The 27219-nt window shown below is 33.1% G+C and overlaps 1 protein-coding gene across 1 annotated transcript; it reads right to left on the bottom strand.

Annotated features, from left to right (window-relative positions):
• Nucleotides 1–1068: 1068 nt before the first annotated feature.
• LOC111621593 (hemocyte protein-glutamine gamma-glutamyltransferase-like) lies at nucleotides 1069–8980 on the bottom strand. Its single transcript, XM_023363772.1, has 15 exons — nucleotides 8839–8980; nucleotides 7972–8141; nucleotides 7678–7881; nucleotides 7336–7602; nucleotides 5871–5989; nucleotides 5692–5799; nucleotides 5442–5619; nucleotides 5239–5371; nucleotides 4868–4971; nucleotides 2514–2682; nucleotides 2328–2425; nucleotides 1937–2224; nucleotides 1703–1863; nucleotides 1328–1464; nucleotides 1069–1240 (listed from the first exon to the last, which is right to left on the bottom strand). Exons 2-15 carry the CDS (start codon nucleotides 8132–8134, stop codon nucleotides 1099–1101), a joined length of 2271 nt encoding a protein of 756 aa, XP_023219540.1. The 5' UTR covers nucleotides 8135–8141; nucleotides 8839–8980; the 3' UTR covers nucleotides 1069–1098.
• Nucleotides 8981–27219: the final 18239 nt, after the last annotated feature.

Raw genomic sequence — 27219 nt, 5'->3', positions numbered from 1 at the left:
GTTATTTAATTATGATGGAATGTGCCTTGACTCCTATAAAATTTATAATATTTAGAAGGATAAGAAATTAGATTACTAGAATTTCTAATCTTGATGATTATCGTCTGAGTAAGGTTTGCCTGAAATTTATACTTGGTAAAAAGTTTATAGATTGGACACGTTATTTTATTGATTCCTGTAATAATCATGGTATTAATCTTATTAATGATGATTTGAATTTAATGGACTGGTCTCTTCTCCTTGTTAACATTTTTGATAATTTTTTATACAATATAAATGAAAAAATAAATAATAGCATATATAATTGTTGGTATAAGAATTTGAATGTATCTTTTTTTGATAATTCTTTATATAATCAAGACGTTTCCCTTAATATTTTGTCTTTATTTATACAGACTAGGTGTAATTCATTAAATTTTTTAAATAATTATTCGAGAGAATCATGTGACTTTTGTGTTGAGAAAGAAATTGTGGATGCCTGGCATATTTTGGCTAAATGTGAGCGTCTTAAAGTGCTACGTGAAAAAGTTTTTGGGTGTGAAGTCCTTACCAGGTCTTTATTTCTTAAAATTTTATCGGTACAATGTTAGCAATTTAAAGTGTTTTGTTTTCTAAAAAAATCTGTTGATCTTTTGTTTTAGGGGCGTGATTCCTCTACTATAAATTTAGCCTTGTTGCTAATGTTGTTTGGGAGCATCTGTCAGTGCTGTCTCTTCGTTATTAACTTATTTCTTTTTCATAAGTAAGCTGTTTGCTTATTTTTGGTTGTTTTTATTTATTGTTTTTTTTGTATTTTATTGACAGATGCTCCCAAACTTTAACTTTAATTAATTATTACATTTGATTTTCAATTCTTTAATTTATATCTAAATTGTTATTTATATAAATTATTATTGTATAATTTTGCTTGTGCTTTTTGTTTATTGTATCTAAGTGTTTTGTTTTTTTTTTTTTCCTTTTTTTGGTAGATGGTTTTGCTCCCCGCATCAAGGAGTGTATCCAGTATGCGTAATAAATAAAAAAAATATATAAAATAAAAATAGAATGCTGCAGTTAATAATAACGATAAGATTTATAAATATAATAAACGTGAACAGTTTAAGTTTCGACATCCAATTCGATAGATCCAGTTAATTCGTTCAACTGTCGCGAATTAAACACCAAAGCCAGCTTGGTGCTTCCTTCTGTCTGGGGTTTCAGGCGCTCGCGATAAACAAATGTTTCTTTGGGTTTCACGTCTCTATAAAATAATACAATAAAAATATTAAAATATGAACACAGACAATAAAAAAGAAATTAAGGAAAACGTATATTATTCACTAAATACCTGACATCGAAACGATAGGACATGGTAACTCCTGGGCATTCGATAGAAACTGTGCAATCAGTCAATTTTCTGTCTAAGGGATTTGTAAAACTCATTTTCAAGCCGAATTGTTGGTTTACTTTTGGAGTTCCTTCAATCTGTTAATAAAGTTTAAAATTCTTATAGATGTTTGCTATAAATTCTTAAGACAAATTTTTCGATAATTACAGTATATGAATTATTTTAATGTATATTGAGTTAAAGTTTGATGAATTAATGATTAGGGTCATACGACGTAAGCGTGTCTGTTATCATAAAATAATTAACATAGTTTATGTAAATAAATAATAATATAAATAATAAATTCAGATTATTACGTAGTCAACGAGAACCTACTTCTAAATCGACAGAAGGTTTGATCACTTGAAAATCATCCTCTTCAGACCATGTTTGTTTGGTTTCCTTAACTGTTGCAACGGCATATATCTTTATCATAGAGTAATCTACTAACTTATCGTAGTATTCGTCAGAAGTTACTTTTATTTGGAGGACTTCCTCTGCAAGTATTCGAGTATATTTTGTTAAATCAAGAAAACGTTCGACGATTAAATATAAAATAACATCACATACTTTGTTTTGGTTTCAGCATAAATTCGACATTTTCTCTCTTAATTTTAGCGGCTACTATACCGGTGTAGTAAACACTACTGGCCGATAAAACAGCCGAAACTGTTCTTTGCTCATCACTTTTATTCTCCAGCGTGACTGTTACCATAAATGGTTCACCTATCATCACTTGTTCAATGTCGAGAAGATCCAGAATGACGTCTTCTTTCTCCACGGATGGTATATCGTATATGAAATTTAATCCTCCGCATCTAATAGCATTTCTGACGGTCATTCTTTCCTCGATAGTTCCTAGAAATTACAAAAATTTCTTATTTTTTATTTAAATTTCTAAAAGAATAAAATCTTAGCTTTAAATTCTTAGCTTTAAAATCGAAAATGGACATAATTTTACCTTCTTTTCTTTTATATTCATCAGTTATATTTTGTAAATCTTTATCTCCTCGAGTATCATCGATTCCGACTGACTTTGTCGCAAGTAACTTTCCAACGCTATAATATTAAAAAACACGTTGAATTTATTTATAAAGCAAGATATCTAGAGTTGTTATTAATATAGCCTATATAATTTACTGCTTACTGATATTTATTAATTGCCATTTTTTTCCAACCAAGATCTGAAGTTTCATCTCTCTGCCAGTTTATAATATCAGCATTTACTTCAGAAAATATAAATGGAGTGTCAAACATATAGCCAATTTCTCCACGACGTATGGCAACGAGCGAAGATGGGCCAGCACGATAAACTCCTGAGTTAAAAATAAACATATTTTATTTAACATTCTAATCGTAAATCATCCAAGTACGGTAGACCCCACTATAACGCGGGTTCATATAATGCGGATTCGTATATCGCGGCGAAAAAATTGCGACCGTATTCGTATAAAGACGCTAAAACACTCATAAAATGCGGTAAAACGTCATCGCCGACTCGTGTCGCGACAGGATTGGTCGAATCTGGACCAATAGTGGACGAGCAGCCGAACTACTTACACGCTACGGAGAGTTTAGCAGGGTAAGTTGAGTTTACTATTGTTTGTACTGTATACAGTAGCGTAGCGTAGGGGGCGGCAGGGGCGGCCTTTTTAGGGGTGGCAAAATTACGTTTTATGGGGCAGATTTTATTTCATATCTTCGTCCACCTACGATGCGGACCGATTGAAATGAGCACGGAATAGTGTTATTATCCGACTCGCCGTCCGGAGATATCGTGCGCAACCTATCGACCTTTTTTTTTTATTTTTACTTGTACGATTCATTCGTAATCATATACACCTTCAATATCCAATAGAGCTAGGTCACTTGCGTTACTCCTATCCAAGTCTCCCTAGTCGCTAACTGTAACTGATTTAGAACCAGCATGCACTGCAAATTATTCTTTGCATTGCAAAATGATATACGCATGCGTCAGGAACTTCTGTTCGAACAAACCTCACCTGCCGTCCGGGTCAGCGATTTTAAAAAGGTGGCAACACTAGCACGGAATTTTTCATTACTTACTTACTGTGACGAAACTGAATTTTAGTGTTTTAAATTCAGATACCTAAATAAGGGGACGGCGAAATTTTTTTTGTCCCGGGCGGCTGACATTCACGCTACGCCACTGACTGTGTATAGGCCTAAATTAGGTACTGTAAGGCAAATACCATTACTGTAATTTTATACATTTCTTGTGACAAAAACATTTCTTATTCAACGGTCNACCTAAATAAGGGGACGGCGAAATTTTTTTTGTCCCGGGCGGCTGACATTCACGCTACGCCACTGACTGTGTATAGGCCTAAATTAGGTACTGTAAGGCAAATACCATTACTGTAATTTTATACATTTCTTGTGACAAAAACATTTCTTATTCAACGATCATAAAAATTATTTCTATTAATGATGTCTCCAAAGTTCAACGAATTTTTGCATAAAAATAACTTATCAGAAAACGCGCCCACCGTTTGGTGCGCTGCTCCGCGACGAAAACAAGCTTAAGCAATGGCGTGGTCGAACGGTGCACACTCGGTAAGTAATCCTAAAATTTTTTGTTTATAGCATAGTTTATATGGATTATTCCCAAGAAATTATACGTGTTTTGGAAATGTTGATTGAAATTAGTCTAGAATCGATTAATTTTATGGAAGAAAACTTTTCAAACAGCCGTAGTCCGTAAACTACACACGTGCAGGGCTGTGATTGGCTCATGTATTTAAGTATTACTACAACGCAAAATTCTTATAAAACGAAACGTATCTACCGAATTATAGGGGGGTCGACTGTATTATATGTTTAACACTTTATAAGTGAAATTCGATAAAATAATTTTAAAATATATTNTATAATAAGATTGATTAACTGGTGTCAAGGAATCCTGACGTAGATCCGAATCTCGCGATTTGGATCATTATTAAAAGCCCTCCTATAGGAACTTTTAGGATCGGATCTCTCGATCTGAAACCTGGAGAACTAGTTTTACCAACTGGGTGCCGAATAAGTGGTACAAACAATCCTCCTCGGATTAGTACCCCCGGCTAATCTCACACTTATCAGAAAACGCGCCCACCGTTTGGTGCGCTGCTCCGCGACGAAAACAAGTTTAAGCAATGGCGTGGTCGAACGGTGCACACTCGGTAAGTAATCCTAAAATTTTTTGTTTATAGCATAGTTTATATGGATTATTCCCAAGAAATTATACGTGTTTTGGAAATGTTGATTGAAATTAGTCTAGAATCGATTAATTTTATGGAAGAAAACTTTTCAAACAGCCGTAGTCCGTAAACTACACACGTGCAGGGCTGTGATTGGCTCATGTATTTAAGTATTCCTACAACGCAAAATTCTTATAAAACGGAACGTATCTACCGAATTATAGGGGGGTCGACTGTATTATATGTTTAACACTTTATAAGTGAAATTCGATAAAATAATTTTAAAATATATTAAATTCACCTTCGCTTCTTTCTTGTGGCGTAGCATCGATAGCTTGCCAGCCTCCATAACCGGATGGAAGATCGGGTCTTGCCATCCAACAATCATTCCAAACGTGGAAATTCCTACGAAATTAATTAAATTTTAGAATATTAAGCGTATCAAATTATTTTATAATTAGTTATAAAAGCTGTTAACTGTTAAAACCAAAATTTCCGAAAATTCTTAAACAAACAGTTTCGGAGTGCAGAATTTTACAGTCTCTTTACGATAAATAGAGTAGTTGATTGATAAATTAGTTGAAAACATTCATCTGTTCTCGGAATGTATATTAGACTCTCTCAACTTGCAAAAAGATTATTACTTTAAAAAATAACGTAGAAGAAACTAACCAAATTGAATCACTTGTTTCTATTTTTTCTCCATTTTTCTCATAAAAATTATCAATAGTCATAGTTTCGTCAGAATCGTGGGCAGAAACATAATTTGTAACAGTTCGACATGGAATACCCAAAGCGCGACACACTAGATAACGATACAATTTTTTGTAAGTAAACTGTTAAGGGGGCATTTATACTTATTAAAGATAACATACCAGTTGTTGTAACTCCAGCAAATACCCAACACTGTCCGTATCGTACGGCCCTTCCTTTGCTTTTTATATACTCTTCCAAGATGGCGGCGCTTCCAGTCCACATCCACGGTGCAGTGCCGTCTTCGTATTTACCAGACCAGTTTCCGATTAATACTCCGTTATCGTCATTATTATTAACCTGTACAATAATTAGGAGTTAAACAATATTTTGTGGCGTGGACAGGTCTTTTAAATACACACACACACTTACAATGGCGGAAACTGCACGAACGACTTTTATCGGGTTTGATCTTGCTGTATAATCCAAATTTGTTAATTCGAGTAGAAACATGCAAGCTGGCAATACAGAATCTGTAAACTGTAAACATTTTTCATTATTTAATGGTATAAAGTGAATTAATAATAGTATAATTCGGGATAAATGACTACCTGTCCATAAATCCATCTTCTTCCTCTTGGATTAGAGTGCGAACCAACGAAGATCTTTCCAGTGTCATTTAATACATATTCCTTTTTAAAGTTTTCATCTTCCATATATACTGGGTCATCTATGAAAAAGTAAAAGACTACATAAAAAACTCATTTGGTGGCCACGTAGACCAACGGTCGGCAATCGGTGGTCCGCGGACCATTGATGGTCCTCGAGAAAATTTGGGTGGTCCCTGGAGAAATTTGAACATTGATCAACCGAAAGTTACGCGAAGAATTACGAAAGAAATGCAAAATGATTAGTTGCTTTTTACACTCATTGTGATTTTTTTATTCGAATTTAAAACCAAAAACGAAGTGACTGTTATCAATAAATAATGGACAATAAACAATATTGTGGGTGCGATTGTCGTTCTTCGTGGAAAAGCGCGAAGAATCCATAAACTTGTTTCAAACAAGTAGCAATGAAGTTTAGGCTTGCATTAATTTGTTATAATTAAACATTCGAGTTTCATATTAATATAGTAAAATTGAACTTTTGTGGTCATTATTCTACAGATTTTGTATCGTTTAAAAGAATTCATGATAATGGTCCGCAGGATTCAAAATTGTGACTTTAATGGTCTGTGAGGTGAGAAAGGTTGCCGAACGCTGACATAGAAGATAAAAAAAGCGGAAATTTATAAAGGCTTGCGTTAAATGAGTAGTGTTGAAATTTATATTCGGCGCTGAATTTAATTCAAAAAACTGGATTAAATTCAGGAAGAAAGGATTTTTGAAATAATTTATTGTTTATTTGTTTTTTGAAACCGTCCTGTTTTATAATGTGGCGTAGTAAACACTAGTATTGTGTTCTATTCCAAAGACATATGGGAAGTTTCCCATCAAATTCCTTTATTAGTTCAGTCGATACGATAAATTGTTTTGTACTCGTTTCGGGCTTTGTCCCTTTTCAGTCAACTTGTATTTTCTCTTCATGTCTGTAATCCTGGTGTTGGCTTGTTTGCATTTTTTATTTTGATTTTTGGTTTTTTGAAACCGGTTTCAAAAAACAAATCAACAAATCTACACAAATAGAAATGGCAAGACTCATCAATCAAAAATGCAAAGAAGCCAACACCAGGATTACAGACATGAAGAGAAAATACAAGTTGACTGAAGAAGGACAAAGCCCGAAACGAGTACAAAACAATGTACCGTATCGACTCAACTAATAAAAGAATTTGATGGAAAACTTGCCATGTGTCTTTGGAAAACTCACCATGTGTCATGGCGTAGTAAACACAATACTAGTGTTTACTACGCCATATAATTTATTGTTATGAAAATGGGTTAGAAGTTAATTCGGTCTATTTTACTACGTAAATTTCTAAATAAGTATTTATAAAAACGGGTGTATTATTGTAATTTTATATATTTAAATGCAGTGAAATCTTTGTAAATTAGTTACATAAACTACGCTTACCTTGACACCAAGGATTGAAAAGGAAGTAAATATTTTCCTCGCACAAATAACTGACGGGTGAAATAGTTCTTTCGAAATCCTGTGTTAAAATTTTTAATCTCCATACGCCAATACTTATGCTGGGAGGGACTTGCACTTGCATAGAGAGGTTGTTTCCATTCTGTTCGTGTAAACGAACATCCCAATGTTGAGAACTTTTAGTAAATTCCTTTTTGTTAGAGAAGACGAGTTGCACTAAAGTACCTTTGCTCAAATTAGGTTTTGGACCTGACAAGTAAGAAATTAATTGTTTGTGTTATTTAAATTTTTATAAACGTCGAATCACATTTAAATGACTGTTACCGAAAGTAAATTCCAATTTGATTAAATCTCTGTTAGAATCGTACTGTCTTCTGAATCTGATAGCTAAGAAGAAAGGGCTGCCACGTCTTAAAACAGGTGAAGGAGTTTTAACTTTCAGGATTTCGTAACGTTTAGTGTGGTGTACTTCGGCGTTTTGTCTGGCATACAATTCAACACTGTCTACTTCAATAACTTTAGAACCAGCTGTAAAAAGAAATATGATTTATGAATTAAACCTGTTGAGTGTCAAATTTCTGTATCCATCAAATTAATAAAAACAGAAAAATTTCTCACCAGTATCATTTGAATCGTTATCACGATTTCGGTTCCTTTCGTATTCTCTTTTCAATCTATCTAACATTTCTCTTCTATAAATAATATAATCGACATAACTATCGGAAGGTGCACTTCTTCCGTATGCGTTGAAAGTACTATTTGTATTACGAACTTTAGACATTTTGTCTCTGTAAAGAGAAAGGAAGAAAGAACTATTATATAGCTCTAACACTTCAACAAATCTCAGGTAACAACCTACTGCCCTTGTAGGGTCTATACGTGGGATTTGCCAATTATGTAGGCGTCATATCTGATCCGATTACAGGAAACTATCGATATGTTTATTGCACCGCGTATTAAACACAGCAGTGATCTTACTTTCGAACTTAACACCACCTCTTGCTTAAAATAATTCCGTACTTAGTCCCGTATCTTAATTATCACATGGTGTTTTATGATGAGAAGTACTTAATAAATCCTCTTCTGGAACCATTATTAGATAAATTACGAGACAATAAGAATATAGCTAAAAACTAGATACGAGCTGTAATTACATAAGTAGTAAGATTATATTTTTTTAAAAATTTAAAATGTTTCTAATAAATTTGGCTGAAAAATCTTAAACATGCAGAAGTTTAATTTTGAGTGATGTCGAAAGTGATAATCGAATACTAATTAAACTATAAACTCAGTGCCGTAACTAGCCATTCCTGTGCCCTGCGCAAGAATTTGCAATTTGCAATTATGGGCTTAAGGGGTTAATTTAATTAATTAGGTTTGGGAAAATAATAAAACAAATACATGCATTTTGGGCTCCCCTTCCAAGTGGGTCCTGTGCGGGTGCACCTGTTGCACCTGCCTAGTTACGGCACTGTATAGACTTACCCTTATATGAGAAAGTATATGAGGGATGGTTCTTCTTGTTGCTCTTATATAGGAGTGATAACTCAACCCAAACTCTGCTACGCAGAGTAACCAGCATGTATCGTTATTGGTTAATGCTTACTTCCACTCCTGCCAATATTTTCTAATAAAGTTTCACGAAACCACCTTTCTTTTTACTACTTGCTTTACCGTATTGTTTGATTCCTATTAAATTAACAAAAACACATTTCTTTTAATTTCTGTTATTAAATCTATTTTTAACTTCATGAATGAATTTAAATTCTTGCCTTTTAAAATATGCGTGATTAAACGAATTAATTGTGTGCTAAGTCACACAATTAATTCGCGTTATAATTAAGTATTACGAATTTCTTGTTACCTTGAATTTTAAATCTAAGTAACCTGAAATCATTCTGAACCCGAAGCTTCTATAACCTACATAGTGGCGTGCCATAGGGGGGCGGTAGGGGCGGTCCGCCCCGGGCTGCACTTTTTAGGGGGCAGCAAAATTCCACAATGAATAATAATAATATCTTGTAAAAATTTGAAACATCCTAATCTATACTTGCATCGCGCCTAAGATAGTGCTATGGTCCGGACAGTCCGGGAATCGGCTCGCCGGGTGAACTAGTAACTTTTTCATCCGAGGAGTTCCTGCGAAACCTGTTGACCTTATTTTTTTTTTTTGCTTGTACGTTTCATTCGCGTTCATATATTTAATAGAACTATTATATCCAATAGAACTATTTTAAACAGGTCGCTGCACTACCACCGAATTTTTCATTGCTTGTTCTGTGACAAAACGGAATTTTGGTCTTTTAAATTAAAATACCTAAATAAGGGGAGCCGAAATTTTCCTCCGCCCCGGGCGGCTGACACCACGGTACGCCACTGTATATACTGTAATAGTTTGGCCCTCCTGCCTCAAAGTTTTCTACATCTCGTCTCGACTTTCATGTATTTTACTCTTTTCTCCAGATTGAGGAAGGACAGACACAGTCGAAATTTATAGGTCTACATTTTTTTCAAATTACAGTCCAATAATTTTTTTATAAACGCCATATTTACGAAAACATTATTCCCACATAATTTATACAATCTGCTGCAAAAATACAAACGCTTTATTATAACATAAAATAATTAATACCCAGCTAGATGCTTCTTAACCTACTCAAAAACACCTTATCTCACTGAGAATTATTTATTAACAATAACGAACGTTTACATCCTGTTCCACAAGCCAACTTCAAGTTTTTAAAAATCATGCAATATTGATAACTTTTTCTTTTTTTTTTCTTCTTTTTTTTTGTAAAGAACAGTTAGTATTAAGATAGTATCAGCACAATTATTCATGATATTACAGGTTCTGACAAGTAAAGAATTTTCAGGGTCCTGCCACAAATAGATAAACAAGCATAACAGGCAAAAATTTTAAAAAACTAATAAACAGGCTTAAAATTAATAAATACAAGGGTATTCGGACAGTTTATGAATTAATTATACTTTCTATTTGCAAAATTTCCTTAACCTTAACACAAAATAAAAAAAAAAGTAAACTTTTAAAAAATTTGCGGGATTTCCCAGGACTAGAAGAATTTTTCCGAGATAATTCCCAGTTTAAAAAGTACAACCAGGATCCCGTTAGAGAACTCCTAATGATGATGACGTTTCACGCTCTCCGTTTCTCGCTCTCGTCTGTATAGTTATAACAAGTAAAACGGCAAAGCCGTATTTGGGACAAGACTATGTCTCGAAGACTCACTACTAAGCGGCATCACTTTGACGTTCAAGCGGGTCTCATTCTCATTCTCCAATCTTCTTCGACATCGCTGGTTTTAAGCGCGATCGTTCAGACTTCGCCGGCCATGTCCACGATGCATTTTCGGTGAAATTAACCTATTCATGTCGAAATTTCTTTCCGTCGCGTGTCCCCCGGGTTAAATTTTTGTCGATGCCTAACGAAAATTTCCCTTTTTTGAAAAAAATAATTGTGGCTATTGCATTGTCTGAAATTATTTTTTTATTTTGCACAAACAATAGGCCTATACAGTTTAACTCGATTTTAATGTCATCGGATGTAATGACAACCCTAGTATAACGTCTTTAGCGGCGTGGCTAAAATCTGTACGTGGCACGTCCTACCTAGTCCGTGAAGTCCACGTCTTTTGTTCTGCTGGTAAAAATTGAGAAATGATCCAGGCAAATAATTTACTTAATTTAGATCGGCTACGCGATATTTACAATAGTGTCGAGATATTATATAAATCCAAGATCGGCACGGCTGTCGAATCGAAAAGTTAACTAAATGAAGTAAAAAGGTATCTCTCCTCGTTAGAGTTTAGCAGCAAAGTGAGGTCAAAGGGCGAAGGTGGCGCCCTCTGCCTTACACGTCAAATTTTTATCGATCCCACGATTTTACTATACTAGATAATGTTTAAAAAAACCCACTTGTAACAATATAAAACCGTTTTAACGTCATATTTGAAGCATTCCCAAATTTACAAAATTAGATTACAAATTTTATTTAACATACGAAAGAACTACGTGTTCAGTCCTAAGGTCAGAGTTCACTTCTTAGAATGACTGTGGGTGGTACTCTCCCCTACCCGACTTCGGTAGGGTGAGGTGGCTGTTTTGCCTGTTTGTAGAAGAGGGTTGCCATTTTGCATTTTATTTTGACTGGATTCTCGGTCCCCCGACTACCTACGAGTCTGGATTTTTATGCACAAATGATTTGGGCACCTAATATTCTGTGCCAAATATTAACTTTCGACATGTACTCCTTCATACCTCTACGCTGTAAGAAAATCGGGCAGTATGATTTTATAAACAAGACAGCCTTGTCAATAAATGATAGCGAGAAATAGAGAGCGTAAAACGTCATCACCTCTTCTCACGGCCCACCAGTGGCCAAGCGGTCTTCGTTTCCTGAACACTGGGAGTTGTCGTCTCGCTCGGACGGGCTGGCCACGTGGAGTTTTCCGGGTTTTTCCACGTCTGTAACGCCTAAATAGGGGCCAGTTTCCCTTAAAAAGACCTCCCGAAAGGCGTCCCCTAGGAAGATCGCCCAAGTGTTGCGTTGCCATAACTAACCAAACTCTTCTCACTCGCTAGTGTCTACATTGTCGAACCCTAACTGTGTACCAAATTTCAATTTCTAACTCTTAACCGTTCGGGCTCTACGCCTATTATTATTATTATAAACCCATTTCGATTATATTATAAGACTAGCTGTTACCCGCGGCTTTGCCCGCGAGGATTTTGCAAGTAAAACCCATTTATATTCAGTATTTCAACAACCATAGTAATAACACCTACCGATGAGAATTGCCTAGAATCAAACGAAATGTTTTCAATTTGATCAATTTTCTGGAACGTTTACAATCGTTCTATAATCGAACCAATATGCAATAACAAATTCGAATTTAAAACGGTTCAAACATTTTTAAAATCGAAATAAATAAAAATATTTATAACAATGTCTGAAATGTTATCAATTTAATACACCTAAGGACTCAATCAAATTAAACATAGTTGAAAACGAAAAATCGCATCTAAAATAGTACAGTAAAAGCCGTTTTTCCGGTTAAGCCTTAATCCTCTTCTCTCCTCCCCGAGGGAGAATTTCGAAAAATCCCTTCTTAGTGCGCGTTTTCATGACGTACCCTAACTGTTTACCAAATTTCACCTCTTTAGGTTCAGCGGTTTGCTCTGGGCGATGATGAATCAGTTATTCAGCCAGTCAGGACAAGTAATTTTATATATTTAGATTACAGTAATTTATTTTTTGGATTCGACTAACTATCAATGTTCGGTGGTTTTATCCACTCAGCTAATAGAGTGTATAAATTCGGATTTTTTTTATTTCTGAACTTATTATAATGTTCAGAAATAAAAAAAAACCCGAATTGTTAGATGTGGAAAATTAAATACTTACGGATTTTTCACAGAGAAATACTTTCTATTGCATGCAGGATAGTGCTGTATGCTACCCGTCTCTGTATTGATATAGCGCGAAATAGCCACGCTATATCAATGCCGCATATAAAATATAACATATATTTTAAAATTATATCCTTTCATATAAGAATTATATTTAGTTTATTATTTTGATACAGTTTGCTAATAGATTTGCTAGTTGCGCTACCTGTAAATAAGCAAATATAATGTAGATAGAAAGAAATCGTTTTACAGAAATCCAAGATATTTTGAGTAGGATTACATTATAGAAGTTAGGGGTTATATAAACGCGTCTGCCGAGTTTCGAAGCAATTGGTCAAACGGCCCAGGAGCGAACAAACAAACTAACTAACTAACATCAAATTCAAATGGATGTATTGGACAGTCCTCATAATAAATATTAGATTAAAACATAAAAGCGTTCTAGTCACATTTAAAACTGAAATTCGAAAATACATAAACTAAATAAAATGTATAAAATATTTTAATTATTTATTTATTGAAATTTTATTCAGTTTAACAGAACTATTGAACGATTTTTACGATCAACTTTATAATATCATTAAATTTTCTACAGTCTTTTTACTCAGATTTAAAATAACCAAATCCAATAAATCAAATCATATCTTTTTTGATTACTATGAATAACTGTTTGCAAGCTACATCAAGTAAATATGACAGAAAAATCAGCAATAACACCTGTAGTTGATGCAATAAAACCTCTTAAATTCGTAATGTTATATTTATTAAAAATTGGATTTAATGATCACTTATCATATTAAACAGTGATTAAAATTTTGTTATTATTAATAATAATTTTTAAATTCGTTTCTACACGTTTTAAAGAATCACAGAAATTAAATTATGGCTAATAAAAAATTTATATGTTTTTCACAAATATAACAAGAGCATATTCATTTTAAATGTACGTTTTAATTTTATTTTTTAATAAGTAAATGATGTAAGGTTGTTAAAAGTACGATTTAGATCAAAGTAAACACTTTTATTTTGGAAAAATATTTTACTTCGTCATTTAATAAAACAATTTACGAGACTACATCAATTTATCGATGAATGATTAAATAATTTTATTTATATTATTGTATATTTTCGACAAATAAATTTATTATTATATTAAATTATCGGATCATATTAAAATACTATATCTATATTTGTAATAATTATGATATAAAATGAATTTTAAAATAAATATTGGCCAGTCAGTCCATTTTCTTTGTTGTTAAATATTATTAAATAATTTGTCTTAGTTTCCTTTTTTTATCTTTCCCCGTATATGTGCATAATGGTTATTATTAAAGTTTCACTATTCGGAACTAGCTGTAACTAATAGCGGAATAGAGCCAAAATTTATACATTTATATACGGTTTAACGGACGAGGAAAAAGAATTTGACAAAGAAAATTCGCTTTCAAAACCTACCAATAGGAAAAATATGGCGCAGCACAACAAAAAGAATAAAGGTTAAGTCTTATAAACGTGAAGAAAACTCGGAAAATTCTATTTATTGTCAACCCATCGGCGAGGCGCAAACTCACGAAAAACTACAAATGTTCAGTTGTTTTTCCACTCAGACACTGGTAGGCAACTCTAAAAGGCATTCAATTCTTTCATTGTGGGTTGGACCATACCAACAATCGTAGGTATGGTCCAACCCACAATGATAAGGGAGGGACTCTACGTATCTGAGATAGAACTTTCATGAAAAATTCTTCGAGGGTTGCTCGCCCGGATTCGATCGCAACTCCTCCAGAGAAATGGGCCAAAACCATTACTGCCATGACCATCACCCTTTAATCATTATTGCACAGGGACTCAAAAATTCAAAATTTAAAATCTATATCTATATATATAAATGGACATATATGTCCCTATATTTCACTTTTCCGCCAAAACTACACATCGCACATGAATGGTGTTTGTATGTGGTAGTAGCCCCAAGTCTCCATTCGTGCACCAGGGGAGTTGCGTCTCGATAGCTATAAGGGTGGGGGAGATATGGGGCTGAAAGTGGTTGAAAGTGGTTTTCTATTTCGAATGTTATGTTCGAATTTGTTCAAATTTAATTCGAACAATATTCGAATTAAATTCGAACATAAAATTCGAATATTGGTTCGATTATAGAACGATTGTAAACGTTCCAGAAACGTTGAAAATAGTTCGTTTGACTGGACGTGAACAGGAGACGTTCAGAAATAGAATCGGGACCAGGTCTCTAATTAGTCTGGAAACGGGGGACTTAATTCTCGCATTCTGTGAAAACGGGTAAGATTGGCTATAATGTAATTATCTTAATCTTCACTATTGTTACTTTTTGTCCACAAATAAAAACCCAGCGAAGCGGGTCCTTGCAGCTAGTAGAAAATAAAACCAAAAGTTAATCATTAAAATTTCTATCTACTTCATTTAACACGTAACAAAGAATCTCAACAATTGACCTTTGGTTGTTTAGCTCTTTTATTGTTTTGCGAAGAGTGCGCTTTTTGAGAGATTGGAAAATGTTTTATGATTCTGTCAATTATGAACTTTTGCCTCAACATTTGGAGTAAGAGATTTTTCACATTTTATTGTTATTTATGCAAATAAGAAATCCATTCGAAAAATTAATGGCTTTAAAATGAAATTTCTCGGTGCATAAGATAATTAATTTAATTTGATTTAAAGTTTTCGACTCTTCGATATTTCTGAATGTAGTTTTTAAGCTAACATTTTTGTGTTTTGCTGTATTCATAATCACTTTGGTGTTCACAAGAAAGGGTTGAATTTGCTTGCGAGTTCAACAGCTTAGAGTTTAAGGTCTCGTGCTAAGTAAATACATCTTAGGGCTTTTTACATTTACTGTTACTTGGAAAAGTAAACAGAATACGTTTTCAACTCTATAAACCTAATTTAATAGACTTATTTGTCATCTGTAGCCTTTTCGGTTCACTACACATAATAGATGAATTTATTGATCTATTAATAAATTAGTAGTTAATAGATATGATTTATAAGTTGTTAAATTTTAATATATCTTATTTTATCATAAGATGATTTATTCTTATTGAAGATTTCAGCTTAATTTATAAAAACCTCTTTCCCTCACTCAAATTAATGTAATTTCACGAGGCCCTTAAGAGCTGCTTTTTTAGCTTACAGTTTTATAGGAAATTTTCTTAGACATTAAATGAAAAGTTCCTTTAGAGCAGTGTTTTTCAACCTGTGGGTCGCGACCCCCCTGGGGGTCGCGAAGCCTTACACGGGGGGTCGCGGGTAAAAGAAAAAGACAAGTGTTTGTAGGTCCTACACTACATTAAAAAAACTACAATTTCAGCGAGAATTACGGCCCACCCCAGAAAATGATAGCGGAAAAAGTGTTGAGCTGATTTGCAAAAAGAAATAAAAAGTAGAAAAGTAGAAGCTGAAAATTCTGATCCTAAAAAAAAAAAAGGTCAACAGCTCCCTGTGCCGAATGTTATAATTAAAGGAAGTTTCATACTTTATGTGTGTTAAATTATTGTCGATTCTTCTGAAATTTTCACTTTAATCAACAATAATTTGTCTCAACAGAAAGAAAATTAAATACATAGTTTTTAAAATCACTTATATAGTTTTAATATGGCCCTAGGGGGGTCGCCACAATTTTTTAACTTGTAATGGGGTCGCGTATTCAAGAAGGTTGAAAAACACTGCTTTAGAGTGTAATAATTTCTCTAAAAATTTATATAAGCATTCATTGGCAAATTTTTGTACATTCGATTTTAAGATTAGAAGAAAGGTTTCGGAATTTAACATTATTGTGTTATGTGAATTTTCTCTTTCCATTTTCAGGGCGAGATTGGATGGATGTGCGGAATTCGTGGATCCAAACAATTCGGATCATTTTAAATATCGAGGCAAGAAAAAATGCCTCTTGGAGCAGGATGAACCCGCACGAAGTGGATTTAAAAAATCCCTCATTGAAAATCATATTAATCCTGCTTATGAACAGGCTTTGAAGAAAATTCGGCCATTTTATGAGATTTCGTGCGATCGCTTTAACAGGTAAGTTATATTACTGTTTATATGTAATACAGTTATATCGTGTTAGTATGTGCTTCTTGTCCTTAATTACTTATATTATACTTTTGTTCGCGTTGGACATTCTTGGGTCATTATAACAAGTCCAGAGTGAACGTCCACCTTGGACTTATTATAATGAGTAAAAAGAAACACATAATTTCCAATTAAAATATATTTACTGTAACGTAATCTTATATGCTACTACAATCGAGCACTTCGCGAGGGCCAACGTTTCTTCTCAGCAGACGTTATCTTTTTATGTTTATATTTTAATATACCAATACAGCTGCAGAGTGAGGTGGTGTGAGCTGGATAATTACTCCGTGAGACGATGGGTTGGTACTTCGTTTAACGAATTACTGATGATTAAGTGAATGAAAGTGTGTTGTAATAAACGAAAAAAATATTTAGAAAAAGTTTTGCTGGAAAAATTTTAAAAATGGCATCTTAAAAGTCTCTTTCGAAAATGTTGAAGGAAACATATGGGCATATTAAACTATAAACATAAAAAAATAACGTCCGCTGAGGAGGAATGTTGACTCGAAATGCTCGATTGTAGTGGCATATAAAATCTGATATGCACAGTACAGTACGTACTGTACAGTAAATATATTTTAATTCGAAATTGTGTTTTTCTTCCCTCATTATAACAAATCCTAGTACACAAGAACGTCCAAGGTGGACAAAAGTATAATACAGTTATATTATAATATAGTACGGAATGAGCCGCTAAACGACGGGGACGTACTCTGAGAATATAGTACATTTATATTAAAGTAAAATAAAGTAAGGTATGGTCATATGGACCATTCCTTGCTATACCGTAAGTGATTTCATATGTATCTGAAATCACTTACGTAAATTTATATAGTATATTCTACCATTCATATAAATTATATGTACAGGATGAACACACGTCTCAATTTTCTCTTGTTTTAGACCTCAGAAATATAAATAGGATCCCTTAATACGACTTGTAATTCAATGTGACAAATTTATAGTCACTACATTATTTTTACTTTCTCGGCTCTGTTATATATAATAAAGGGAAAGTATGCCGATAGATCAAAAATAATTCCCAAGACTTTTATATATCGTACATATTACAAGACTCAAGGGATCTTGAAACGTCAAAAAATGCAATTAAAATCGGGGCTTTTTCTGTATGTATAGATGGATGTATGTGTGTGTGGGTTTGGGGACACAATTTTGTTCATCTTCTTTGAAGCTTAATAACTCCTGTGCTTTTTGCTGAAAATGTCAGAAATGTTTTAGGGAGGTTTGTGCATTACAAGGATCGATGCTATTAAATTTTGGTGGTTATAGGTCGAGCGGTGAAGAAATAAAAGGAGTAACGTGCCTTACCTGAGTAGGGTCAGATTTAACGACGATTTTACTCTTTGTTAGCATTTTCAAATCTTTTATAAAACTCACCTCTACTCTCAAAATTAAGCGTTTTTTTATTATTTTATAACAGTTAAAAATATAAAAAATTTTTAAATAAAATATCATAGCAGATGGAGCCACCAAATGTTACGAGAAAAATAAGTAACTCGTTACTGGAATTTTAAAATTAAGTTTAATTATTTTTAAACACATTTTTCTCTCATTCTTCAAAACTCTCCTTGTTCAGGCATTGAATGTATGGCCACTTCATATATGTAACACAATGATGATAATTATTTATATATCTATCTATACCTATCTACACATAGAAAAGGTACAGGTGGCTACGCAATTCTTCGGCTCCATTAAAAACTATGGACCTCTGTCGTGATGTTATTGAGTACATTGTTAAGCGACACGTACATCCTCTATATATATTCAAAGTTCGATAGAGCGCCACTGTACACCTCTGAGATCGGCACTAAACCGAAAAATCTCAAAAGATAAGAATTAGGGTAAACTTGCCTAATTCGTACCACTTAAGGAAAAACCATCATATTATCGAAATTAATAAACACAAATTATTTTTTATTTTAAGTAACTTTTATTTGGGAAATATTTTATCACTACCATAATCAAATTTAGCATAAATCTTATAAACTTCTGAGAAATAAACAATTTAAAAAAACACTAAAAAAGTACGATTTAGGAACATTCGTCTTAAATCGTACCGATATATTCTTAAATCGTACTTTGAGATCCTATCATTGGTTTGCAGTCTTAAGAATAAAAATCTTTATCAATAATGTACGTGTGTATCAATACGTGTGTATATTAACTCTTAGCAAATTCGGCAGCTGGTCTTTGCCAATTTTTGGCAGTCATCGCAGTTGTAATCCATTGTCTTTTTATTGGTTCCTGCGCGAAGTTCATGTACCCATATCTCACATTGTGTGCATTTGATCATACTTTCTTTTACGTCTTCTTGGCATAATTTACAGTACCAACTGTTATTTTCATCTTCCTGTTTTTTTTAATTCTCTTTTTGTGATATTTTAGTAGTTTTGCTTTTCTTCGCACCAAGATTCTTTCATACGTTTTTCTTCTTGCAATTCCAAGAATACCACGTAGTGGAGATATTATTTCAAATGTCGCTCGAACTGTCTCTGTATTAGAAATGTTTACTTTCATACCTAAAGAACATTCCTTCGCTTTCTCTTCCAGACACTGATCTTGCTGTTTTTCCGAAGGGTGAGTTGTCGGTACCTCAGGAAGTTGTGGGTACTCAACTTCTTCAGTCTGTTCTCAGTAGTCTGATTGGATTGTGCCACACACGTTAAAGTATCTGTTTGTTCTTGCTGCCTTTCAGTTGCCAGATTCTGGGAGACTTCCGCCGTTTCACTTAGATTAGCATCTTCGTCAAGAACGACATATTCCTCATCCCCGATCTTAAAGCGATTGCGAGGCCACAATCCGCAAGATTCGAAGTCATGCATGCCTGTGTCCATACAAACGGCTCGAAGATATGCTTTATTAAGGAACCAGGATGGTTTGCATCCACGATGCGCAAGCAGCACTAAAATTCAGTTTTAGTGATTTAAAAAATGACCTATCTAGTCTATTCATTGATGTATATTCAGTCCTTGTAACTATCGTCTAAATGTCAATTACGGTACATTATATACACTACAAACTTCGTTAAATTATAAGGTCTCGTCATTATATTTTTTAATCGCTTCTTTCATATTTTCTTTACTTCAAGAATTATATTTTCTTTTTGACACGTTGTTCTAAAATTAAAGACGATTAAGTTTTAATTTGTTTTGAACTTTTGCGGTTATTTTTTAAATCAGAAACTTAGAAAAAAAATAAGTTTACGAATCGGTAATAGCTTATTGTGACATTCATCTAAAATGGTTTTCCTAAATCGTACCAGTACGTTTTAAGAACATGCCTCGAGTACGAAATAGGCGCAAGAGTCGAACAAACTTTACATTAGTCGCCAAAAAATTTGACAACAGATACGCATGTTTCATCACTTCAGATGAAATCACAAAAATACGCACTAATACATCACAGATAGTTAAAAAAACTTACACACGATCCTATTTGAAGAAATTTCTTACGAAGTGTGCAAAAATATTACAGAAAAAGTTGAAAAAACTTTCCTTTTCAATATTTTTGTCGGGAGCAGAGTAACAGCGTGTTGTTTGTCAGATGGTAATATGACCGATTGTTATTTACTTTTTTTGCTACTAGAGACACTAATAGCTATTACCGGAGTCGAGATATAAGCGAAGTACGAATTAGGCGCAAGTACGAATTAGGCAAGTTTACCCTACATATAGTAATGAGTTCTACACATAACTATGAATTTGAATAGGGAAAGCTCTACACGTCTACAGAATAGTAATAACTTCAATAACGTTAATCTCTAAGGGATCGGAAGGCATCGGAACTGTAATCGTGAATCAGAAGGCATCCCCCTAGGCAGATTGCCCAAGTGTTGCGTTGCCATAACTTAACAGACGTCAAGCGATAATTTGTTTATTCATGGAAAATTTTGGGAAATATTAAATAAAATGTTTCCCAAGTAATGTACTATAATTTCTTTATAAGTTTTACTGCATTGTAAATTTTTAATTGTAAATATTTACTGTATTGTAAATCCTTTCTTTTTACTTTTAGTGAGCGGTTGGTTGAAGCTAAGGAGGACAATGAAGTTAATAATGATATTAGGGGTCTTCCAACAAACAACGAAATAAATAAAGAATTCAGTAAGCATGAAGATTGCACGGAAAATAACAACACCATTGGGTATGCCATTGGATATACCATTGGATATACCATTGGATATACTAGCGGATGTGCTATTAAAGATAAAAAAAAGCATTGAAAAAAGCCGGATCTTTCTTCAAGGCAGTATGGAAGCCAGTGAAGAGGTAATTTTCTGTATATGTCAGTACAAAGTTCGATTTAGCTTGGTCATTCGTTCGCCTTTACAATTCTCACTGAATCCAATGTGATGCTAAACCGAAGTACCTCAAACAGCAACAATTATACACAGTATTAAGATGTACGTAGAGATTTGAGCTTGAAAACTTCACAAGTTTTATGAGAATGACATAACTTTCCTATATTTTTGAAGCTACATCGAGATTTACCAAACTAGTTCCATTTCTAATCCAATGAAAAGATAAGCTACAAATGAAAATAATAATAACGAGAAATTATTTATTGTCGGGCCGCAATATTTAATAGTGGAATTTTATAGTACACTTTTTCAAATTGCAGCCCAATAATTATAAAGCTTTTAAAATAGTAAAATTAGATTTAAATTATCGCTGAATGAATATCATTTACAATAAATAAATATAATATTTTTTGATTCTAAATTTGATATAATGTAAGATTTGCAATCAATCAATACAAATACAGCAGAACCTCGATATTGCACTCTCAATATGTTTTGATAAAATTCCAATTCAGATAGAAGTTTTCAATAAATAATTAAATTTGTTTTTTTCACATTCAGATCAGCACAGAAAGTATGGAGAAGCATGAAGAATGGAGAAAATGAATATGTTCAGTTTGAATAAGGATCTCTTCCTCCATCCTTGCATCAAGTTTCCATCTGCTTGATTTGGTCCGAGTTCGTCTCGGGTAAGTGTTTAATCAGAATATTTTTGTATTTTACACTTAACACTTAGAAGATTTTCTACTCTCAACTTATAAAATAAAAACACCATTTCTATCCGCAATATACCACAAACACGCAATGGCCAGGTAACGGGAGAACAGGAAACGTGTATTAACGTGGAGATACATCATGTTCTTTATAAGGTTGAAATTTTACATATAGACAGACTAGAGTAGGTTTTTAGGGCATTACACTTATTTATATATATATTCTTGTCCAAGTATCGAAAAGAATATATTCTGGAAGTGTACTAGTCTCGTAATATAGGGAAAGCAAGACGGTAAATGGGACTAGAGATTAAAATATTTAGCATGTTTATGTGAAATATGAGTACACGAAGATTCTAAAGTAATCAAATTAATAATAATATATTTGAAACATAATAAATGACACAACAGTAGCAAATTAATAATTATGCACTGAATAATATTCATTTGATTTGTAAATAATGGTTTTTAGAAAAAATATAAACTTACTGATTTAAAAGTTATTAAATAATTCAGATAAATTTATTGATTATTTTCATTTTTATTTTCACAGATTTAAGAAGTTTTATTTTAAAATATCCAAAAAAAATTCAAGAGAAATCTTTATAAATACCAAAAAANAATACAAAATTTCAAATTTTAATTTTCTTAATTTTATTTGCATTTAATTGCATTTGTTTTAATTTTCATTACTTTATACTTCGTTGTTTATTTGTTTTTTATTTCAAAAATTTCAAAAAAACTGTTAAAGACAAATTTTTCAAAGTAACAAAACAATCATGTTCAGTTCTAATTTTCTTTTACTTATTTGAATTTATTTGTATGTATTGTAATTTTTATTGTTTTTCTTATATATTATTTCATTGATTACTTCTTATATAATTTAAAATGTTAAAAAAAATGTTAAAGACAAATTTTTATAATTATCAAAAGAATCATGTACAATTTCAATTTTCTTTTATTTATTTGAATTCAATTGTATTTATTATATATTTTATCGTTGTTTATTTGTTTAACATCTTAAGATATTAAAAAAAATTTTTAATTAACAAATGAAAAAAAAACTTAATAAAATTTTAAAAAATTGTCTCTGTAAACATGTTTTGTTCATCAGCTCGAGAATGCAACTGTTAGCATTTTCCTGGGCAGAGTTTATGGAAGTGGTTGGCATTTGACGGAAAACTGTAAATCTTGGTAGTAACGGTTTTTTCGTCCATTATCGCATATGAGTACCAGGTTTCACGTGCGGTAACGGACGATGGAACGGCAAAATGACGTTACTTTTGCCGTCAAAGCCGACGGAATAAGAAGTTAAAAATTTTCAATTTTTCTGTCACGTTCTGAAACGGCAAAAATTAGAACAATAGGGAGGCCGTTTACCAATGACATCATAAAGATCACGTGGACAATAGCAATTGAACTATGGCGGTCGACAAGGCTAAAAAGTTTTACACACTATTATACAGTCGACCTCCCCCTATAACACGGTAGATACGTTCCGTTCTTTATGAAATTGATGTTCTAAAAGTCCTTAAATACATGAGCCAATCACAGCCCGACACGTATGCAGTTTAGGGACTACGGCTGTTTGAAAAGTTTCTTCCATAAAATTACAGTAGAACATCGATTATCCGACTCAATTGAAAACTGGGGTTGGTTGGATAATTGAAAAGTCAGATAACCGAAAAGTATGAAAAAATCCATTATTAGTGTAGTATATTGTTATATCCCATGTAATTAGTATATTAGTATATCGCTATTAACCTACTTCGCGTTGAATTTTACTCCATGTTAATCCTATCAAATTTTTTTAAAAATAATAATCGTCGCTATTGTATCGTTAAAAATTAGAAACTTAAGCCTCGTTTAAATACTGGCTCCCTTTCATGGTCGATTCAGTGTTGCCAGCTAAAACACGAAAAAATAATATTAAAGTAGCTAAGACATAGCCAAATATTGTAGCGCCACATCACTAGCAAACATTTGAATTTGCTGACTAGAACGCGGTCGGTTAACCGAGGTGACGGTTAATCGGGGTCGGATAATCGATGATCTACTGTAATCGATTCTAGACTACTTCGACTCAACATTTCCAAAATACGTATAATTTTTTGAGAATAATCCATATAAACTATGCTATAAACAAAAAATTGTAGGATTACTTACCGAGTGTGCACCGTTCGACGACGCCATTGCTTAAGCTTGTTTTCGTCGTGGCACTTGTCATCGAATGGCGCTCGCGTGCTTCCTGATAAATTATTTTTTTGCGAAAAATTTGCTGAACTTTGGAGACAACATTAATATAAATACAATTTTTATGGACGTTAAATAATAAATGGTGTTTAGTAGGTCCGCTGCTCGTTTAAACTCAACGGTTTGTGCAATATCCGCTATTGGTCTAGATTCAACCAATCCTGTCGCGACACGAGTCGGCAATGACGATTTACCGAATTATAGGAGTTTTTTTAGCGTGTTTGTACGAATACTGTCGCAATTTTTTCGCCGTCATATATCCGAATCCGAATTATCTGAACCCGTGTTATAGGGGTGTCGACTGTATTTCATTTATACGCTATATTACTATCCGATTTAAATATTAATGTCAAATTTACTTACTTATTGCATAAAGTATTGGAAATCATAATTCGGTGGCGAAAGTATAGAATATTTCTAACATTTGCGCCGATTAGGAATATTTTTTCCTATCCAAATAATCCGTTTATGAGGATTTTTATTTGCGATAAGATTGAAGGCAAACTTAAAAAGTTTAATTATTATAACAAAGCAATCTCGGAAGGCGCCATTTTCGCCTACTGGCACGTGGCCTACCTATTTTAAAAGCTTGTTTATAGTTACAGCTGGAAGATGGCACGTTTCAATTGTAGGGTAATTTCCTCATGTGAGTACAAGCAACACGGAAAGACGACGGAACAGCAACTGTTTCTGTCGATGGTTTTTGTCGTCCGTTTTCGCATGTGTGTACCAGGCTTAAGTAATCTTCGCATTTCCGCATGTTGAAAAGAACAATATCACAGTTCAAGAACAGATTACAATTATCGTCTTAAGAAGCTTTTTAATGTGAAATTACACATATATCGAAGTGTATTTAAATGATAATAATGAATTTTCTGAACAACAAATTTATTCATTTACTTTTTAGAAATTATTCCGTTTCGCAATAATTTTATATTTTAGATTTTACGTTTCAACAGTATAGCGCTTATTGTCAACGAACTGGAATAGCCTTTTGGAAATGCTGTTACAGAGTATTCTGATCTGAATCAATACAAAAACATTATCATTATAGATTATTTTTTAGTTGAGACATCATTTTCCATGCTGACTGAACTAATTAAGGTTCCTGTCATTGTATCAGACTTATCAAGAATATGCTTGTGCGTCATATTAATGAATTCATTTAAGTAGAATTAGACTATGTACACACTAGGCGTTTTTAAACGCGCGTTTTGGTAACGCGCGTTAGCTCTGCGTTCGACGACCGTTTAGTGGAGCATACGCACTGGCTCAGTTTGGAAATGGACGCGAAAGTAATTGCTTGAGTGGCCTCCTCCATCGTCGCTATAAAAGACAATGGCAGAGGCAAAGAGAATTTTGGGTGCACCCAATATTACGAGATAGACTGACACATGGAATTTTTGCGACGTTGTATCCAAAACTAAGACAAAATGAACCCAATTTTTTTAATTCTTTTAAAATATCTATAAAATCATTTGACGATGGTTGGTCTCTTTTAGATTTCATCAATAAATAGATCAGTTTCGAAATGATCGTTTTCCATTTCGGCCAACGTACGTCCACTCTACCCGAAAGCGCGCGATCGAATGTACAACAGCATGGCAGCACATATATCTCAAAGCGCTCGGCTGACGCCCGCAAAATGCGCGATCGAATGTACAGTAACATGGCAGCACATATATCTCAAAGCGCTCGGCTGACGCCCGCAAAACGCGCGTTTTAACAAAAATCTATCAACGCGCGTTTGACGCGCACTATATTCACATCTTGAGCTTGTTAAAAGCATATACTGTATTTATATAAAGTACCTTTGTGACCCTCTAAATATACGTACATTTCTAATTTGGTCCATAAGGGGGGGAAAATAGACAACTCTGCCTTAGGAAATCGCCTAGGTTCGCCTAATGGTAAAACCTGTCCTGCATCTCTAAATTTATTTCTATACTTTAAATAATTACTATTACCCAAACAATTTTCCATATTTGTTTTACCATTATAGTTTCAAAACTCCCTGATTCTAAATGCATGCCCAATGAAATATAGCTCATAAAATTCTTATGTTTAAATTTTATCGCATTTAAACTTAGTTTTAAAATTTAAACCAACGGATTAAGTAAGAATCATGAAAGGAACTTCGACTTTTCCAAAAACCAAAATTTCTCTTTAATATCTAATTTTAATTATGTATCAACTGATAAATTATATGCTAAAATAACTAATCAACTTACAAGTAGAGAAGTATAATTGTTACAAGTAAAAATATAGCATAATCGGAAATACCATAGATGTTTTGGCCATCTCATATTACAAAGTAAACGTTTAAAAATTATAATATGTACTTTACTCGTTTTTCAGAAATAAGCAATTATCGTTTTCGATATGAAAATTGCAGATTAATATTTATAATTTATTACTTGGCACAGTAATTTTTCTTTAATAAATTATATCAAGAAAACATTTATTTTCTTTAACTCATTTTAGAAAATATCTGAACAAACTAGCTTAAACCAATTATCCCTCAAATCGGCAGACTGTCTTTTAATAAACAAGGACTCATTACAACAGTTACTTCAAATAGATTCTAATGAATTAAAAGTATGTCGTAAATTTAGAAGAAGATCATATTACGTGTAAAAAATTTCAGCGACAAAATGTTAAATTAGTTTGTGAATTATTTTCTAATTCTACTGCTATTGTTATTAAAAGATTTATTAAAACTTAAAATTCTTTACAGCTTCTGAATTTATATCATAAATTAATGCAAGGTTTGATGTTATAAATAGTTCAACACCCAATTTTCATTACAAAATTGATTATCCTTTCAAATGTGTTTATGGCATTAACATAACCGAAGAAAATAGTATACAGTGGTACCTCAGGATACGAAATTAATCCGTTCCGAAACTGAGATCGTATCATGAAAATGTCGTAAGGTGGATCATCTTTTCCCATACGATTACATGTAAAACCAAATAATTCGTTCCAACTCGAAAAACATACTCAAATTAAAGCCAAGTAATACATTAAAAAAAA

The sequence above is a fragment of the Centruroides sculpturatus genome, unplaced genomic scaffold (genome assembly GCF_000671375.1).
Source record: "Centruroides sculpturatus isolate CEXI.00-Female unplaced genomic scaffold, Cexi_2.0 scaffold175, whole genome shotgun sequence".
In the NCBI taxonomy this organism is placed as follows: Eukaryota; Metazoa; Arthropoda; class Arachnida; order Scorpiones; family Buthidae; genus Centruroides; species Centruroides sculpturatus.
This window is presented reverse-complemented; position numbering and strand designations above follow the sequence as displayed.